At 39.1% G+C, this 19,941-nt stretch overlaps 2 protein-coding genes across 6 annotated transcripts in view; one reads left to right on the top strand and one right to left on the bottom strand.

The window, feature by feature from the left end:
* The window catches only part of SLC49A4 (solute carrier family 49 member 4), a 78,870-nt gene extending 76,391 nt beyond the window's left edge, over window positions 1–2,479 (bottom strand). For all 3 annotated transcript variants that reach the window (XR_010384232.1, XM_010981530.3, XM_064494615.1), the window contains exon 1: window positions 1,997–2,479. Coding sequence is in view for 2 of the 3 variants with exons in the window: in XM_010981530.3 (XP_010979832.3) it covers window positions 1,997–2,339 (343 nt within the window). In the remaining variant the exon portion in view is untranslated. The remainder of the gene's footprint in view (window positions 1–1,996) is intronic.
* Window positions 2,480–2,505: 26 nt separating this feature from the next.
* HSPBAP1 (HSPB1 associated protein 1) overlaps window positions 2,506–19,941 on the top strand; it is a 47,730-nt gene continuing 30,294 nt past the window's right edge. The window contains exons 1-4 of one of the 3 annotated variants that reach the window (XM_064494592.1): window positions 2,506–2,635; window positions 3,358–3,459; window positions 3,547–3,953; window positions 12,910–13,095. In XM_064494592.1, coding sequence (XP_064350662.1) covers window positions 3,890–3,953; window positions 12,910–13,095 — 250 coding nt within the window. In that variant the 5' untranslated portion in view covers window positions 2,506–2,635; window positions 3,358–3,459; window positions 3,547–3,889. Of the gene's footprint in view, window positions 2,636–2,658; window positions 2,925–3,357; window positions 3,460–3,546; window positions 3,954–12,909; window positions 13,096–19,941 lie in introns of those variants that run through there. The other 2 variants (XM_010981531.3, XM_064494589.1) reach the window with 2 other exon arrangements.

Here is a 19,941-nt window from a genome sequence, read left to right on the forward strand (position 1 = left end):
TGGCTTCTAGGGCACACTCACTTTTGGCTCTCCTGTTATCTTACTAGGTGGTCCCTTTCTACCTCCTTGCTGGAAAATGAAAAGGAGTGAGAGGGTACAAAACCAATTTCAGGAAGATAACTGGTCTTCTACTAAGCTAGGTGAGACCCATGGCAGCAGGAAGACCAGACAGCTGTCTACCCCTTAGTGAGAAAGATACTTTAGCACCCAGAGATGCCAGGAATTTACTTCTAAGTATGCACATAGGACATCTGCAGCAGGACAGCCAACATACAAAACTGTACTGGCTTTCTCCTACTGAAAAGGAAGCCATTTTCCAAACGAGAGAATTTTAAATTTATTTTCTGTTGCTCCAACCAACAGAAAATATAAAATTGAATTCACCACATCCGTGGAGGAACTCTGAAAGAACTTATAAAGTAACTTATTTTATAAAGAGAATAAGTAGTCCCTAATTTATCTGGCCAAGGAGAGTAGATACAATTCTAATAGAAAAGGGTAAAAATTAACATTTTTCTACCATAAAAACAAGGTTGGCTAAATTTAGGGAGTACTACTGAAAAATGTTAATAAAAAGAAACAATAAAATAGCACTTCCCCTTGAATTAGCCAGCCTTGTAAGGAATGATAGAGGAATCGTCACAAATTGGAAGAGATTAACGAGAAATAACAATGCAATCTGGGACTCTTGACTGGAATCTTGGATCAGGAAAAAAGATATTAGTGGAAAAACTGGTGAAATGCAAATAAAGTCTAAATTTAGTTTAAAAACAAACAAACAAAATCAAACGAGGAAAACCTCCATTCAGTGTAAGAAGCCTTTTCTCAGCATCTAGCACGTATCTCTCTGCCTTCGTACTTGCACTACCTAGAAGTTCCACGCCAGTCAAGACACACCTGCCAGGACTGGACACTTTCATTGTTAGAAGGTTCTTCCTTGCATCGCTTTGAGTTACAGCCCTTTGTAACTTCACAAAGTTTAGTTCTTCCTTCTAGAACTACACACATTAAGTCTAATTCCTCATTTACTTGATCTTCACATATTTTATATTCTGCCTCAAGTTTCTTTTTGAAGCTTGACACACCCAATTCCTTTCATCTGGCACATTATGATTTTTTTAACATCCTTTACATTCTTGTCACACAACTTTAAAAGTACCCCAGTTTGCCAAAGGCCTTCTTAAAATTAATGCTCAGAACTGAACACGAGTAGAGCATGTCAAACTATTTCTCTTCTTGTTTTAGATACTACACTTCTATGCCTAAAATTGTCCTTTTTAGTAGCTAAACACATTGATCATGAATCATTTACCCACACTTGTGTGGTACCATTCAATGCCTTATCATTCAAGCCTATGACCTTCTTTCCTCCTCACAGAATCATACTGGCAAGTGATAAAGGGAGATGTCTGTCCAGAGTAAGAGCCTTCATTCATCTGCAAGCTTTATCTGAGAGTTAAAAATCTCAACTGACACAGCCACCTGGTCACATCCACATAGTTTAAAGCTTAAAGCTGCTGTGCACCATTTTCCAGAAACCAAAGCTTCAGATCCGAGTTTCTCAACAGTTCTTCCTGGGTTGGAGTCATCTATTACGCAAAGCCAACTCATTACTTCCTTGTATCTGGGCATCCTCAGTCTATTTTCTGACCTTTCACCCTCAACATCCCTCAATCCCTTTTAAGTCAAAGCATCAGTCATTTTTGTCAGGTGTAAAAAACACACATAGCACGTGCACGGGGATGCTCTGATGTCCAATTACGCAAAAACTTGAACATTTAGAGGTAGCTTAATCCCTGCTGTTGCATAATAGGCCTCGATAAGAACACTATCTGTAAAGAAGCCTTCCCATATTTGTCTTGGAGACGGAGGGCTCCTAGTCAGGAATGGGATGCCAGCAACACTCGGTCACATCACACAACCCCTAAGACGAAGCCGAGGGAGTTGGCTCCCCCAGGAGTGACAGAGACGGCCGGCGCTCCCGAGACCCGCTCACCTCTCTTGTCCAGGAGCCACATGAACGCGAAGCAGGGCAGGAAGCCGATGGGCCCCCACAGCACGAGGAGCGCGATGTCCCAGCTAGAGAAGCCGTAGGCCTGGCGCGCCGAGTTCTGGATGGGGCCCCAGGTGTTCCAGACCAGGCCCTGCGCGAACCCCAGCAGGGAAAAGAGCAGGAGCACCAGCCAGCGGCGCCCGTACACTCGCCCGGGACTCCCGGCGGCTGCCGGCAGCGCCGCCGCCGCCGCCTCCCGGCTTCTCCAAGCAGTCCCCGGCGCAGGCCCGAGTCCAGGCCCCAGCAGCGGCTGCCGCTCCTCCTCGCTACTCCAGCCGGAGCCCATTACTACGCGCAGCCCGCGGGGCCCCTGCCCGGAGCCGTCCGGGTGTCCGCCGACCAGCCCTGCGCGGATACGGCTGAAGGAGGCGGAGGCCGAGGTTGCTTTGGTCCTCTCCGCCTCCCGGCCGCGTCGGTACGCCTGCGCCGCGCAAGCCGGCCCGGGCGAGGAGGCGGGGCAGGTGCGACCTGCTGGATGCAGCTGGAGTGCCGGACGGCTGCCCCCTCCACGCCGGGTACCGTGGAGAGGAAACCGAGCCTTGGGAGAGCGTGAGGCCGGCGTCCTAGAGCCGGGACCGGGAGGTACTGGAAAGGGTGGGAGGAGCGCGGCTGAGCTCGGAAAAGGAAACTCCCAGAGAGGCTGTAATAGAGGAGGTTGGGCGATGAACCTGGGACTGCTGGAGGAAGTGTCCAAGTTGACGTCATGTGCCTAATAAACAACTCCGAGATCTCCGGTCACTTAAGCGAATGCTTGCTTCTGTATTAGGTTTATTCTCATTTCTGCTGGGTCTATAACTTCCGAAATTAGAGGGGGAGATTGAGGGACCCATAGGATCGCTGCATGAAAGTCATTTGTTTTTGTGTGTGTGCGGTAAGTACTGCCTGGTTTAATCAGCTGTTTTTTTGTGTGTGTGCTTTACATACCCAATAAGGAAATTATAAACGAGTCAGTTTCATTCATTCATGTATATACACATGATATAGAACTCTTTTGCTTGACATTAATAGGAGAGAAATAAAGATATGATGATTAAAGCTGAAACATTTCTGCCCCCAAATGACCTAGATCCAGCTCCAGTTATTATGATTTTGACCAGAAGAAGAGTAAACGAGGAGGGTGGAAGTTGCCGATCTCTTGATCAAGCAGCCGGTTGTTTATTTTGATACACAATCCAAAAGCCTGACAGCTGTCAGTTAGTGTCCTTGAAAACCTAAGTCAAGCGATTTGGCTTGTTTGGGTCGGGAAATGAGTCAAAGGGAACGCAATTAAAGTACATCTGCCTGAGGTTCACATTCCCCCGCAGCCAGGAAAACCAGATGGAGTCATGTTGCTGCCAGAGGGGAAGAGAAGAGGAAGAGAAGCGTAAGCGCTCCTGGTATCCAAGGCTGGTAAGAGCGGCTACACGGTAAGCAAACGCAGAGCCAGTTTCCACTGCCCTGAGCCCCACAAAAAAGCAAACCATCCCCTAAAACTTCAATATTGTTGTGCGCAGGAATGCGCCAAGGCGAAAAGGAAGGACTTGACCAGAAAAAAAAAAAAGTAGAAACGAAGCCAAGACTACACTGAAAGCCTACGTTCTGGAGAAGGTAAAAAGCGCCACAACCGAGACCACGTGCTTACGTTTCAACCACCGGGGAATCAAAACAAGCCTGCGTGGCCCCGCCCGGTGCCCGTCACGTGACTTTCACGCGCGCCGCGCTTCCGGAAGAGCCGGGTAGCAACCGCTGCGACTCCTTCCCGTGCTGCGGTTTCAGAGCCCGGATTTGGCATTTCTCGGACCAGGCTCCCGCTCCACTTCGTTTTTGGGTTCGGGTGGAGCCCGCGTACTGCAAGCCATGGCAGCGGACGCCGGGGCGATCACTGATGCGGGCCCTGCGTCTGGAGCTGGAGAGGTGGAAGGTAGGTGTTAGGCAGAAGTCAGACCATGAGTACAACCCCGTGCCTGCTGACTTTTGGCACCTCTCATGTGGCCATTTGTCTTGCTGGCCCTGCAGTGAGCTGTGAGAACAATTATTTGTTTTCTGGTGAACGTGGCTTTTTTCAAATTGTGGCATCCAGATTTTCGATCATCGTGCAGGTCTGGTATCCCTCCATCCCACCCTTGAGGTAAATGCAGATCTCTGGGACTTTTGTGAACAGAATTATGACTTCAGTGGAATCCTGCTTTAGAGAACGGTTGACATTTAGAGGTCGGTGAGCTTGAGATCTCTGTTAGCATTTATTGAATGATTGCTCCGTGCCTGGCGCTGTTCTGGGTACTGCCACGGAATCCAGACACCTTTGACTGTATATAACAGTGCCTTTTCCCAGTTGAGTAAAAGAGTCCTAGAAAGGAAAAAGAATAACTAATGGGTGGTAACATGAATACTGTTAGTAGTGCACACTGAGTGAGGGTTGTCAGCAGGAGAGGTCCGAGTGGGGAAAACATAAATGCTTCATGGAAGAAATGGTTTAAGGTGGGCCTTTATGATTGGATGAGATAGTGACTAACTTATGTGGCAATGCTGGGGACTCGTGGGAAGTCAGGGAGCAGAAAAGCACAGGATGGATGTGGTTGGAGATCAAATAGTCATGTTTGCCCAGAGGGGGCAATGACCATTCCAAGCACAAGAAGCAAATTACAACTTCTTACTATCTGACCACAGAATCCTGCCTTTATAACTCCCTTGCTTATGTACCCCAAAGAGACTATTCCTGAACTTCATCTGTACCTCCAGTTCATCCATTTTCTGTCCATCTGTACACCCTTATCCAGTTTAGAGTGCATGTCATAGTTTGTTTTTATTACCTCTCCCTTGAAAATACACTATTCTCTTGTCCCTGCTTGTCTTTTATTCTTCTGGCAAAATCCATATTCTCGATGAGCCCAACATTTTGCCCTCTGCACCTGTAATTATGTGGCTGAACTTTGCTGGAAAAAGTCCTGGGCAAGTTGATGACATTATAAAATGAAAATGGTCGGCCTCTTGAGTATTTACTCAGTATGGGCCTGAGATCCTTCTGATCCTCTGTTTCTGTAGTAAGCCTGCCTTCTTTCTCCAGTGACCATTCCTTAAACTCTGTATCCTCTCTTCATCTCTTCCTCACTTTCAGCTAATGACTTTGCAAGTCATGTCAAACTCTGCATCTAGTCTGTCTACTTTTTTCCTCCTTCACTGTCACACCTTTATCCAAATCATCCACATTTGTCTCCTAAACCACTACTATATCTTTAGGCTGTGTGTCCTAATTTCCTCTCTGTGTCCCTCCACTCCCTTGTCCATTCAGTGGCAAAAAGTGACATTTTCTTACTTAAAATTCCTCAGTGAAATCCACTGCACTAAGAACTTAGATTAAAATCCAAACTCCTAACCATGGCCTACAAAAATCCTTAGGCTGGGCTCTACTGATGTTTCCAGGAGCATCTCTTGTCATTCATTGCCCCCTCTGCCCTTACCTGCTTTTCCTATAGCTGGCTTGTTAATCTTCAGGTTTTAAAGTATGTCACCACCACCTTATGTATGGTGGTGTAAGTATGTATGAGACCTTACCAGATTAACCTATCTAAAACAGTCATTGTAGTTTGCCCCTGACCCCTAACCCTACATGTTCTATAATACAGCATCCAACTTCCTTCATTTCACTTATCACAGTCTGTAATTACTTGTTTATTATCGTTTCTTCTTTTAGACCTTAAGTACCTTGAGGGTAGGATCTGTTTTATTCACCACATTTGCCCAAGCAGCAAATTCAACGCCAGGTTCATAGTGGGCACTGAATACTTACTTGTTGAGTGAATGAATAAGGGAACCCCATGCCAGGTCTAAAGGCAAGAGGAGAAAGAGCATGGCATGGTCCAGGAACAGAAAGAAGCTGGTATGAGGAATGAGGTGCCCCAGAAGGGCACCTTGTACCAGATGAAGGAGTCTGGACTTTGTAACAGTGTGGAGCCTTTGAAGAGCCTTAGGTGTGGGAGTAACACAATCAGGGTTGGTTTTAGGAAGATCACTGTAGCTGAAGAGTGGAAGATAATTGGACAGAGAAAGACTGAAGGACAAGGTACTTAGTCCCCCTAAGCCTCAGCAACTCCTTTGCATGCCTGTTGTGAAAATGAAAGATACCTGAAGAGCATCTAGCAGAGTGTCTGGCAGGAATTACATATTTAAGAATGCTAACTGTTTTTATTGTGAATAGAAAGTGCTGGCAAGTGATGTTGAAACTGAGAGAGAAGAAATTGGCGACATCTCTGAAATTTTCCAGCCTGAGAAACTACATGTAAATTAGGAACCTGAAGAAAGGAGGTAGTTGTTGAGTTTTAATGTGAATGCATAGAGCTCAGGTTTGGAAGGATGATGCAGAAGAAGATATCTAACAGGTAGCTGCGGAAGAGGAGGTTTTTATTCTTTATTCGCATACCATAAATTCACCCTTTTAAAGTGTACAATCAGTGGTTTTTAGTATATTCACAAAGTTGTGCATCCATCACCACTGTAATTCCAGAATATTTTCATCACAGCAGAAAGAAACCTGGTGCCCATTAGCAGTCACACCCCCACTTACCCCTCTCTCCAGCCCCTGGCAATCACTAATCTACTCTGTCTCTATGGATTTGCCTATTCTGGACATTTCATGGAAATGGAATCATACAATATGTGGCCTTTTGTGTCTGGATTCTTTCAGATAGCATAATATTTTCAAGGTTCATCTAGATTGTGGCATGTTATCAGTACTTCCTTATTTTCTGTGGCTGAATAATATTCTGTAGTGTGGATATACCACATTTTGTGTATCCATTCATCAGTTGATGGGCATTTGGGTTGTTTCCACTTTGGGGCCGTTACGAATAATACTATTTATGCTATGAACATTTGTTTCCAAGTTTCTGTATGAACATATGTTTTCAGTTTCTCTTGGGTGTATATCTAAGAGTGGAATTTTTGTGTTATATGGTAATTCCACGTTTAACTTTTTGAGGAAACTTGTGATTCTTAATCTTGAAGTCCTAAGGAGGGGAAAAATCTGATGAAAGTAAGATTTGCTCCCCTGAAAAATATAGCAAGTATACACATTTTTGCAGGTGATGTCAAATTTTAGTATGAAAGGATTCTCTGAATCTATCTGTGGAACTTTCAACCCTGTTTTCAACTGTCATCTCCCCAGAAACACCACTTTGGGGTGATTGCTTATTACCATTACAAAATAAGTTAAATGGGCAAAAAGGACTTTCATTTAAGTTAGATGATGCTTATGTGAATAAAGGATAAGAAAAAATGCATATATTAAGTAAACGCATGTGAAAGGTTCTGTATGTTCAGTGTAGTAATAAATATTATGAAAGTCATAGAAAAGTTAATTTTTGGGCACTTACTATTTTTTGTTTGAAGTAACAACTTGGAATTTATTAAAAACAAACAGGAGTAAGCACAGAGAATTTGGGGGACAGTGAAAATACTTTGTGTGATATTATAGTGATGGATATGTATTTGTTTATACTTTCGTTCAAATCCATAGACAACATAACACAAGAGTGAACTCTTAAGATAAACTATGGCCTTTGGGTAATTATGATGGGCTCTACTGTTGAATATTTTTGATAAAAAGTGAGGTGAAATAACCAGTTTATTCTGAATTATGGCAGATTTACTTAGTGGAGGCTGAAGAAGTGGGACCGTTTTGTTAGACATTTTGGAGGTACTCTGGAGCATTTTAAAGTTAGGGCTAGTCTTTGAGACATCAATCTTTCGAGTATTAACTTGACTTAAAATACAGATTTACGTTTCCTTGCTTTAGGTTTAGGAACTTAGAAGCATTGTTTATGAGTCATTTTCTGGCTCATAAGTGGATTAATGTGAGGAGGAGAAGACAATTTTCTGGGTTAACTGGGCAGGAGTTATCAGGGTAAGAAGATGGGAAGAAGAGGATGGTAAACGTTCAGTGTGGAACTGTCGCTGGTCCCCAGACTGAACCTGCCTGGTGTTCACCACCACACCATGCACTGGTATTGGCAAGGTCCGGTCATAAGCCTCAACACTTTGTGTTTTTTTCATTGGCACCACCTTCTAGATCTTGAAATTCAAAGAGTTTATGACAATTCATCATTTTATTTAAGCATTATACTAACTTTCAGGAGAGTTGTCTTAGTTTGCATTGACATATTAAAATAGTGTCTATAAAATGAAAAATCATCTTTGCTATAAGTGTTACCATTCCGTCTTCACTATGAACACAGTCATTTTGCTAAGTAGTACTTGCAGAATTCCATCAGTGTTTTTTTGACATGGCCTAAATGTTCATTATTTTTCACCCTGATACCTATCATTCCAGATGATAGATGAGTCTCCATAAAATTTCTTGTGTGTATATACAGGAGTCCTCAGATTGATGAAGGCATCATAGGCCTACATGTATACGTTTAGAAATAAGCTCACCATGCTCGGACCCAATTTGTTTTGTTCATACTGTATCACTGTATTGTAACTTGTGGCTTACTCTTATGTCACCTTCTGAAAATTTTTAAATAAAATGAAAAAAACTATTAAATTTAAAATTAATAGTTATTAAAATTGTACCTGACATGAAGAAGTGAGTTAATGTCAATTTCAGGATCTTTGTTGTATTCTGTCAATATTGGGAGAGTGTTCTGGAAACTAGCTAAATTTTCCTTTTTCTTGTCTTGAATTCTAAATCACATACAGATCCAAGCCAGATGTTAATTAACTGAATCCAGATTGCTAGTAAATTCAGAGAAGTAAAGTTTCAAATTATCTTGTACTTTACATTAATTAAAGAAAAAATAACTGAGAAAAAGGCAAATTGCTTTTTGATGGTGTTTCAGTATCTCCAAAGAATTAGTTGTAGCCAAAGCTATAATAAATTGTCTGAATAACGTACTACATTTAGAAGGAGAAAAGATTATTGTGCAACACCTAGATCACTGATCTGTTTTTTCAGAAGTTTCTAAGTCATCTAATTAGAAATTGCTGCTTGCTGCAAGTTCAGACCTAAATACACTTATCCTTTAAAGGCTTTTGAGGTTGCTTCAGAACTTTTATAGCTCTTTGCACATATCCCTGGCATGGAATGATTGGGTGCACTCCTAGGCTATTTAATTAATACAATGTAGATTGCATTTTCTTTAAAGGAAATTCTAACACTTAAATTTCTTAATTTAATAGCCCAGTTCATTGTTGATTAAACTATCAGAAACCAAATTAGTTTTATCTTACAACCAGCTGATTGTTTTATTCCACTGCTGGCCTGAAATTCTGTAAACATGTTAATTTCCTGTTGTGGTGAGCATCCTCCTGATCTGTTCTGCCTGCGCTTTATAGCACTTTTCATTCATTTAGCAAATGTTTGAGCATTTAGTGTATTCCAATCACTGGTTCCGGTGCTTTCTCAGCAAATTTTAGTTTTTAGGGTCTCCGATTAAATAACCTCTGGGATATCTGGGATTTTTCCATCAGATCATTAAATACTTAAAAAAATTTTAATATTATGTTAGAGGAAAAAATATTTATTTCTTTGAAGCTCTTCGGTCAGAACACTATTCAGGTGTCACTAATGTCCATATATTTAGTTGTGGAAGGGTGGCTTGACATACTTTACCCAAATATGAGGACAATTTGGGGAACATTCACAACCATGTGGTCTATTGGCTCTGGTTTAAGATAAGCCGAACTGATAAATCCTCACCCCCAAAGGACTGGTGCTTCTATTCTTCTCTGCCCTTTAAATTCTAGAAGCAAAATGTTCAAAGTTTGAATATTTTACAGCCTTAGAACTGAAAGAATGTTACAGTGGGTCACACCAGCTGTGATTCATCCCGCGTAAGCCACAGAGCACTCTCTGGTGAGAATATGGTTGTCCCTGAAAGTGATAGCCTCAGAAGTCATTACACCAGTTATGAACTAATGTCACAGTCCTGCCTAGAAGAGTTAGTTTATTATGTGAAAGGATTCAGGTGTTGGTTCAGTGGCACGAAGATGGACATCTTTGCATTCTTTCAGTCGGTGTTTGCAATTTCCTGGACCTTTCTTTTGTGTCTCAAGATGGCTAACCATGATGTCTGTTTCCCAGGCAGAATATTTGAGAGGAATAGGGCAAAAAGGCTGACTCAGCAACTTCCAGATGTGTCTGTGGCCACTCCTATCTGCAAAGGAATCTAGGAAGTGTAATTTTTCCAGCCACTCTCATTGCCCAAAGTTCTGTTAGTAAGGAATAAGGGAACAGGGACTGAGTAAGGTAGTCAGCTAGCAGTCTTCAGTACAGGTGTTGACTACTCCCCCAACCATTCACACAAACATAGGCACAGGCCAGAGGATTCTTCTCTCCCCAGCAGCACACATGGATTTATTATCTAAGAATCCATCTACAGTGTCCCTGCACCTACTTGTCTTTTCAGGTTATACTGTCTCTCCTGAGTTTTTAGTACTAGTGTAAGTCCTGTAGCTTTAATTCTCTGGGGGCAGGATTATGTGGTATGGAAAGAGCACTGGACTTGGAATCAGGCAACCTGACCTGTAGTCCAGTTCATCACTGGTATTTTGACCTTTCACATCTGAGCTTCTGTTTCTTCATTTGGATAAAGGAAATAAAGTACCTTCTCTACCTGTGTTTTACAGGCTTCTTAGAGGATCAGATGATCACTTTTAATGTATGTAAAAGTGTGTGGCAAACTGTAAAGCCTTATGCAAGTAACTATATGGTGTTGTTATGATGATGTTGTTCAAAACCAAACCCTCATCTTCCCAACAGAAAGAGCTATTGCTCCTAACTTCTCTCTCTAGCAAGTCACAAAGTCTGAAAACCTCAATCCTCCTTATAGTTTCATCTGCCTCGCACCCCACATTTCTTTGGTCATAATAGTCTGTGATATTTTTCTTCTAGTATTTCTCATCCCTGCTGTCTCCACCCTTCTCACTGCCACCCTTGCTGTTCAGGGCAGTATTATCACACGTGTCTATTGGCTGTTGCAGTAGCTCTGTAAGTCAGTTCCAGTCCCTGCAGCTCCACACATTTCTACAGAGCCCCCACTTTTATTTATTTATTTGTTTGTTTGTTTGTTTATATTGTTAATGAATAGAATTACCAGGGCACTGGACCATGGGAGAAATATTTGGTAAATTATTTTTCTACTTTTAGACATTAGGCTGTTTATATTTTCAGGTTTTTAAAAATTGTAATAGATATTTTATGCATATGTGTGTACATGTATATAATATATATGAATATGTATATGGCTTATGATGAATTATTTTGTTAAAAGCAAATTCCTATAGCATGAATTATTAGGTTAATGGGTGGTTCTCTTAGACTTCAACTTCATTTTCCCCGTTATTTTCCAAAGGATAGTTCTAATTCGTATGTCACAAACAACAGGTATTATGAATGTATTGTAGCTTTTCATAGTCTAGCAAAACTTTAAAAATATATGGTAAAAAATGTGGCTTGTCCATTTTCATACACAGGGAATCTAGACACTCTAAGTCCAGGAAGATTTGGTGCATTGCAATCTAGGTAACCCTGCACTTATATTTATAGGCTGGCATGAGTTAAGACTTTTTAAAAAAAATTCCTGGTCACAGCCTGTTTTCCTTAACAGAGCTCTTCAGCAGTTGAAGGTCACTTACAGATAAACTTGGGGCTTCTTTTACATAGAGACCTGAGGGTGCCTTCTGTCTTCCTCACTGCATGTAGACCCCAGCTCTTGAACCTGTCCTTTACCTGGAAGCACCCACACTGATCTCCTCGCGTGGGAGCCCTGACTGCAGAAGGGGATAGACTGTTCTCAGATGTCAGTTGCTGAGGGCTTAGAGCCTGCTTGCTTTCACTGCTGATTTAGGAGAGGAGTCTGAGTTTTGCCCTTGTCTGAGAAAGGAGGTCAAACTGACTTAAAATTTTATTTTCTTTATAAACAAGCTTTACATTCACACAAATAGAAATTACTCTAGTTCTTCATTGAGTCCTTCCCCATCCCTCTTCCTTTTATCAGAAAGTTTAGAAGAGAGTTGGATAATGGGAGGAGTTGGATTATTCATGAGCTTTTCTTAATTTTTTAAAGTGTAATTACAGATTAGGTAACTGAAATAGAGGGTTTAGCTGATTGTTGTAGAAAATCGTAAGTATGTGTTTTGGGTGTCAGCATATGAAGCATTTTTTAACTTTCCCCAAAAACTTCCATCTTAAGGTATCTTTAAAGAGAAACTTATTTGTTCTTTTATTTAATAAATATTAATCTTTACTAGCCTATCTGGTATTAACATTCTGTGACTGAAACTTACTGAAGTCTGCAGTGAGTCATGGTGTCAGTTTGTACATGTCCCCTATACTGTTTATAGACTCAGTCAAAGCCAAGGATTAACACTTATATCCACCCTAGTACATCTTTTATCTTTTAAAATCTGGCAATAAAAATAATCCCCGCCCCCACATTGACTTACATTAACTCTGTAATCTTTTTGGTATAAACATGTGACACATCAAGTAGGATTGTTGCTGACTTCAGCAACTCTCACTGTTCAAGAGTAGTTCCCATTAGCATCTCGTACATAATCCTCAATTTAGGACATAATATTTTCAAAAAGTTACATCTTCAAAAATTTATGTTAACTACTTGGAAACCCTTGTTAAAGAAACATTTTTGACACTGAAAATTGTAAATATTTTCTAACATTTAAATTTCAATATTTGAGAAAACATTGAAGAATTCTGGCTCTCTGAGGCCAAATGTAACAGTAGTAAGTGAAGTGTAAATGCAGTACAGTTACCCAGAAAGAATTGCCGTAATAGAAATGATATTAGCTATTTATTCTTCATATTATATGAAATAACTTTTTAGTTATTTATCTATTGCTTTATTTATTTCTCCCTCCAGGTAAATGTGTCAAACCTTTTACACCAGAGAAAGCAAAAGAAATTATAATGTCTTTACAACAGCCTGCAGTCTTTTGTAATATGGTTTTTGATTGGCCTGCACGACACTGGACTGCAAAGCATCTTTCTGAGGTCCTTCATGGCAAACAGATACGATTCAGGATGGGAATGACGAGCACGGATCCAGGTAGGACTGCAAATTGACATCATCATGTCTCTTTAATAGCGTTCCCATAATTTCAGCCAGGGTTTCTTTATCTCTAGTGAATCCTTTACTTCTAATCCTCTTTTTGACCATTTACAGATAGGAAAATTTTACTGAAAGTTTTGGAAGGACAGTTAAAAAAGTTTTTTAGACTAAACAACCTATGATTTATAATCCCATGTAAAATGCATTTGTTGATGTATCACAGTTCATTGATGATGGTAGACACTTAACAAATATTTGTTAATGTGCTATTATTTATGTTCCCATGTGACTGAAAAAGACCAATACTAATCTAACAGTCCCTTCCACTTCTGACTCATGTAGAATGTGTCCTTTTATTTGTGGCTTCAGGCATGCTATTTATAGTGCTTAGTCTTGGTGTAATTTTCTCTCTATGCTTTATCAGCTGCCTGACCTCTGCTGTACTGCATAAATGTGAAACATATGTAAAGCTGTTTTTTTCATCATCTTAAGCAATTAGATTTTGCCAGCTCTTTTTCCCTGAAGACTTGTAACTGTTTGATTTTTTTGCTTTACAGTCAGATAAAACAATTACTGTTAACTCTAAAAATGGTTAATTTTAGGAAAGAAACAGTGCTGTTTCTAGTCTAAAGGAGTCTGTGACCATTGTCATGAATGGTCTTCAGAATATGTGTTCAACTTGTATTTAAATATGGGTGAGTTTGGTAGTCAAGAAATTCTTACTGTTTTAGACATTGCTGTGAAGTGGCTCTATGAATATCTATTAATAACTCAGAAGGAACTAGAAGATTACCCAGTTTCTCTTCCAGCTTCTCCAGACTTCTTTATCTCACATTGATCTTCAAGTATATCTCATATAGTTATTTAGTTTTTGGTGTCTAGACCCCACCTTGTACTCTAGTGACAGGTAGACCAGGATTAGTAGACCTGAAACTCTTTGGCATCTCATTCTACTCACAGACCAAAATGTATGTTGTATTTTTAAATTAAATGCTAGACCAGTAGCAGCCACGTAACAATCAGCTTGTGCTTTTTTCTTCTTAATCTTAGTCAAGTAAATCATCCACTCATTGAAGTGTCTTAAACAATAATTTGGAGAGAAATGGAAATTTTAATTGTTTTCACCTCCTGGTTAGACTACAAATACATTACTAAGACTAATAGCTGTTGAGAGCTACCAAGAGCTATTATGCTTTATACATATTAACTCTCAGTCTTCTTCAAACCTGTTCAGAATGGTATTGCTAAGACCCTGTTTTATAGCGGAGGTACAGTAATTTGACATTTTAAAGTTAATACTCCAGCATAAAAGAGAAAGGAAGTAAAAAGTCTCTGTGGTTGTGAGCAGCTGCTCTGAGTTTTTACTAAAGATCATTTGTTCTTTTTAAAAATTCAGACAAAATTCGTATCACATAAAATTCACCACTTTAAAGTATACAATTCAGTGATTTTTGCATATTCACCATATTGTGCAACCAACACCACCATCTAATTCCAGAACATTTTATCACCCAGTAAGGAAGCCTAGTTCTCCTTAGGAAGTCACTCTCCATTCTGCCTTACTCCCAGCCCCTGGCAACCACTAAGCTACTTTCTGTTTTTATGGATTTGCCTATTCTGGACATATCATATAAATGGAATCATACAGTTGTAGCCTCTTGTGACTAGCTTTTTTCATGTAGCATATATCTGTACTTTTTCTTGCTGAATAATATTCCATTGTATAGATCAGCAAACTGTTTATCCATTCAGCAGTGGATGGACATTTGGGTTATTTCCACTTTGGAGCTATTATGAATAATGCTACTGTGAACATTATGTGTTCTTATGTGGACATATGTTTTCATTTCTCTTGGGTTAAACCTAGAAATGGAACTGTCGAGTCATATGGCAACTCTCTTTAAGCTTTTGAGGAACTGCCAAACTGTTTTCCAAAAATCCAAAAAAGCTAGACCATTTTACATTCCCACCCCAGTGTATAAGGGTTCTGCTTTCTCTACATCCTTGCCAATGTTTATTCCAATTTTTATTCTAGCCATCCTGGTGGGTGTGAAGTGTCATCTCATTACAATTTTGATATGCATTTCCCTAGTGACTAATGATGTCGAGAATCTTTTTATGGACTTACCGACCATTTGTGTATCTAATTTGGAGAAATGTCTGTTCAGAGCCTTTGATTATTTTTTAATTGAGCTTTTTTTAAAATACATGTTTTGTTTTTGTTTTATTACTAAGAGGTAAAAGATCTTCATATATTCTGGAAATAACTTATCAGATGTATGATGTGCAAATATTTTCTCCCATTATGTGGGTTGTCTTAATTGCTCTTTTTCAAGTTACTTCTTTGAGTATAAATGTAGTACTTGTACAAGCAGTATAAGGTAGTGGTATGAGAGCTGACTCTGAAATCAGCTTACATGGGTTCAGATTTTGGTTTGTGCTGTAACTTTGGTAACTTTTCTGTATCTTAAAAACATTTTCAAGATTGTGTGTGTTCCTATGCATTAAACAGTTAGAATAGTGCCTAGCACATGGTAAATCTCAACAAATGTTATTTAGAGGTAGAAATAATTTTAAAATAAAAATATAACTTCCTCATTTTAGAGAACATTGAAAAAATGGGAAGATCTAAAGAAATTTTAAAACAGTCCTATTACTAAGAAGTAATCACTATTTACATTTTGATACATGTCCATATGGACCTTTTTGTATTTTGAAAATGAAGTGGTACTAATTATCATAGCCTGATTTTTTTTTAACTTAATATATTCTGAGCAGTTTCTCTTGACATTAAATGTGACTTTTAAATGGCAACCTAATATTCCATTGTGTGGTAATGTTGTAATTTATTTTTAAAATTCTGTGTTGATTATTTAGATTGCTTAAAAGTTTTAAATTTATAAGTAAGACTGAAGGGTGAACATGTTTGAAAAGGAATCTTGTCCAAGTTTCTGGCTGTTTCCCTGGGATAGTTTCCTAGGAAAATGCCTGGGTCAAAGGGTATGAACATTATCACCAGTAGCAGCACTCTTCACAAAGCTTCTTAAACAGAAACCTCTGAGTCATTCTGATGGCCTCTCTAAGTGGTGTCTGGTGACTGGGTGCCTTATGCCCTCTGCTTCTCTCTCTCCACCGCCGTCCTCTTCTGGGGATTACCCTGCTCTCTCTCACCTCCGTAGTTGCAGTAACCTTATCCCTAGTCCTTCTACACCCCTGCCCTCCCACCTCAGCCATTCTTTATACTGAAACCAGAGACAGGTTAAAAAAACAAAACAAAACAAAAAAACCAAAAACAAATCCCGCCTTATTTCTCTATTTAAAACTCTTAAATGGCTTCCCACTACCCTTAGGCTAAAGACCAGAATTTTTGTCATGGTGTAGAAAGCTATTTGCCTCCTCTGCTTAATTCCTCTTTCTGGGCTCAGGCCAAACAAGCATTTTTTTCAGTTTCTGTATTTTGAGAGGTTTGCTTCTTACTTCAGGGCCTTTGCATATGCAGTCTAGGCATTCATCTCTCTTTTCCCATTTCTCCCTACCGCAGCCTTACCTAGTTAATCCCTCTGCTTCCTTCAGATCTTAGCTCAAATGTCGTTTTCTCATGGAAGTCTTTCCTGACCACATCTCTCTGCCCTACCCCCTAAATCAGGCATGATTATTAAGTTATCTTAGACCACCTTGTATTTCTTAGTAACACTTAGCACAGTTATAATCACATGGTTAGTTGTGTAAGTAATTAGCAGTTTAAAGTCTCTCTTCCCCTGGAGAGGGTAACCTTGTGAGCGCCAGGTCCATGTCTCATCGTTGGCTGAGCTCCTTAATGGATAGTCAGATGCCTGTGGAGTGAAAGAATGAAAGACCTTTGATACATAAGGCCATATGCTTTGCAGAAGGGTGGGTTATATTTATTCTGCTTTCAGAACATGCAAGGGTGCCTGTTTGGTTACTCTTTTGCCCAAACTGAAATTTATGTTTGAAAGAAATCTTACCGATAGCTGAAAGATGGGTGTCTCATGACTTTAACGTTTCTTTACTGGTGATGTTAAATGCATGTTAATGTTTATTAATAATTTGTATTTTTGTTTGGTAATTGTTCTTTCACTTATCCTTATTAGGGTTTCAGGTTTTGGAGGGGTTTTTTTTAATAAATAAATTCTTTATCTATTAAGAATACTGTATTTGTTACTAATGTGTTTCCCAGTTTTTTGTTTGCCTTTTGATTTTGCTTCATGTTTGTATACTTTTGTATAGCAAAATCAAATAATGTTTCACCAGTATTTTTATTCTTATTTATTTTATTTAGAAATTTCTTCTGTATCTTGACAATAAAAAAAGTTCTAATATTTTCTTCCAATAGCTTAATGATTTTTTTTTTTACATTTTACTCTTTATCTATTCTGTATTTATTTTGGTAAAGGTGTTCACTGACTTTTTCCCGAATAGTTAAGTTAGAAATAACACCTTTATTGCAGTACCATTTAGTGAGTAATCCTTTTTTTCCCCTACTGACTTGGAAAGCTCCACAGTGTGCCCTGAGGAGAATTTAGAATGCAGAAAAACAGGATCCTGGCCCTAGACAGTTAAGATGCATACCAATGAAAAATTTCAGTGAGCCCAGACTCTTGCATCTTCCCAGTCATAGAAAAGCACTAACATCATTAACTTGAGATGTCTGGGGTTTTTTTGTTGCTGTTGTTGTTGTTTTTGTCTTGTAATTAGCAGTAATCTTTTGACGTTTGAGTACATGGTTTTGTTTTATTCCCAGCAAAAGCTCTTATGTATCCTGTTTTATTCCCAGCAAAAACTCAGGATATATATGTATTCCTCCCTTACCTCTTTGGAGCAGTCGCCTCAGAGCAATCTGAGAGGCTGCCTCCCAGGCTAAACTCCTCAGTAAGATCCCTGAATAAAACATAACTCATAACTTTTAGGTTGTACCTTTTTTTTTTTAATCAACAGGATTTTAAATGAAAATTCATTCAGTGCCATAAATCATGTAATTTGGAAAGAATCTACCTTGTAACAATACTGTATCTCCTTACACAAAAACATGTAATCTTCACTTATCAAATTTGTTTTATCTCAGTAAAAAGATTTTCATGTAAGTCTATAAATTCCTAAAATACTATAAATTTTTATAGCTGTTATGAAGGAAGTATTTTTGCCTATTATATTTTTCTAACTGTGGTTGGTACATAAATCAAAGCCATTTATTTTTTGTAAGTTTATTTTTTATCTAGCCACTTAAGAGGGTACATAGTTTTTTAGTTTATTCTTGTGGGTGTTTTAGGAGGACAGCATATGATCTTATAAACAATGACAACTTTGTTTCTTTTCTGTGGAGCATATTTCTTATTTCTGTTTTTAGTCTTGGTTGGAATTTTTCTAGAATGCCTGAAATAACAGTATTAATAACTGGTGTATTTGACGGTAATGTATCTCTTAGTTTATTTTAGGAAGCAGATAATGACATCACATAGCTCTTTGAAACCATTTTGGATCAAATTCATTTGCCAGCATATGCTCTCAGTGACAACACTGTTAACTCAGCTGGCAGAAATTTGGCAAACAGATGTAGAAATAAACCTAAACATTTGTAGATAAGGAGTGGAGTGACCATCAAAAGTCATACTCAGTACCCAGATTCTATGCAGTGTTTCTTGCTTATGAAATGATGAATTCTAAGAAAATGGAGAAATATTTGTTTCTCTGCTGTGAAAAAAATATTTTAGGACTCCCTTTTAAAAGAGATAACAACAAATTCAGTTTATCCAGTTTCCAAATCCTGAACTCAGTTGAGCTTCTTCTTACCTAACGCTTTGACAGTAAGCAGGGTGAAAGTTGCAGCTGCCTAGGCTACTTCGGTGTTAAATGGAAGAACAATAATAATCAAGTCAGAAAGGAACAATCCCATTGCATAGAGTAAGCTAAGAAAAACAAGTATGCTACCAAGGACGAAACTGTCATGATAACAGAATGAAAATCGTGCCTTTGGTGCTGCTATCACCAGGAAGGAGTGAAAAGATTCTATTTTGAAATCACTGTGTAAATGAAAAAGTCTGTCATTTTCATTCATCCCGTTCATTGTAATTTTCCCATGACAGTAACATTTCTCACGTATAGTTTTTTGCATTTTTAGATTTTCGTTTTTTAAAGTACAGAACTTGCTGTGACAGAAAATGAAGCCTTCTGATGAGCTGCAATGGAGACATGCCTGTGAAAACTGGCCTTAACTGAAAATTCCTATTCAGTTCACCCCAGGGGCAGGTGGCTCAAGTAATGGCTTTAGTATTAAGTTAGATCAGTTGACTTCTATGAAGTGAAAGCTCATAAGACAGTGGAATGTCTCCAGGCTCACACTGCAGCTTACTGAAATGATTTGGAAATGACTCGTATTTCCCAGCACCATGCATCTTTCTTGCTAAATGGGTTTTTGTTTTGTTAAGAAAATATGTATTCCTATGCTGTTTTGGTAAATTCTTGATGATAATGATATTAAGAACTTATGGATATTGATGGGGTACTATGTGCCAGCCATTGTTCTAAATGCTTCTCAAAAATTACCAAATTTTAATAGTTCTTAAATACTCAGATTTTAATCTTTTAGATAAATGTACCCTAATAAAGTTTTCCTACTTCTCAAAGTCAAGTGACAAGTTGATGAAGTAGATGAATTAAGGGTGACATACACCCTCGCCTCTCTTACTTCTCTGCCTTTCTGAGGTTTTAGGATAGAGGAGAGGGAAAGGTGATTGGGATAATCCTAAACAGTTCAGGCAGAAATGAAAGGAAAAGATAAAAGCTATCGAAGGAAGAGTTTGAATACCCAGCTCCTCGTGCTACTAA

The sequence above is a fragment of the Camelus dromedarius genome, chromosome 2 (assembly GCF_036321535.1).
Source record: "Camelus dromedarius isolate mCamDro1 chromosome 2, mCamDro1.pat, whole genome shotgun sequence".
Lineage (NCBI taxonomy): Eukaryota > Metazoa > Chordata > Mammalia > Artiodactyla > Camelidae > Camelus > Camelus dromedarius.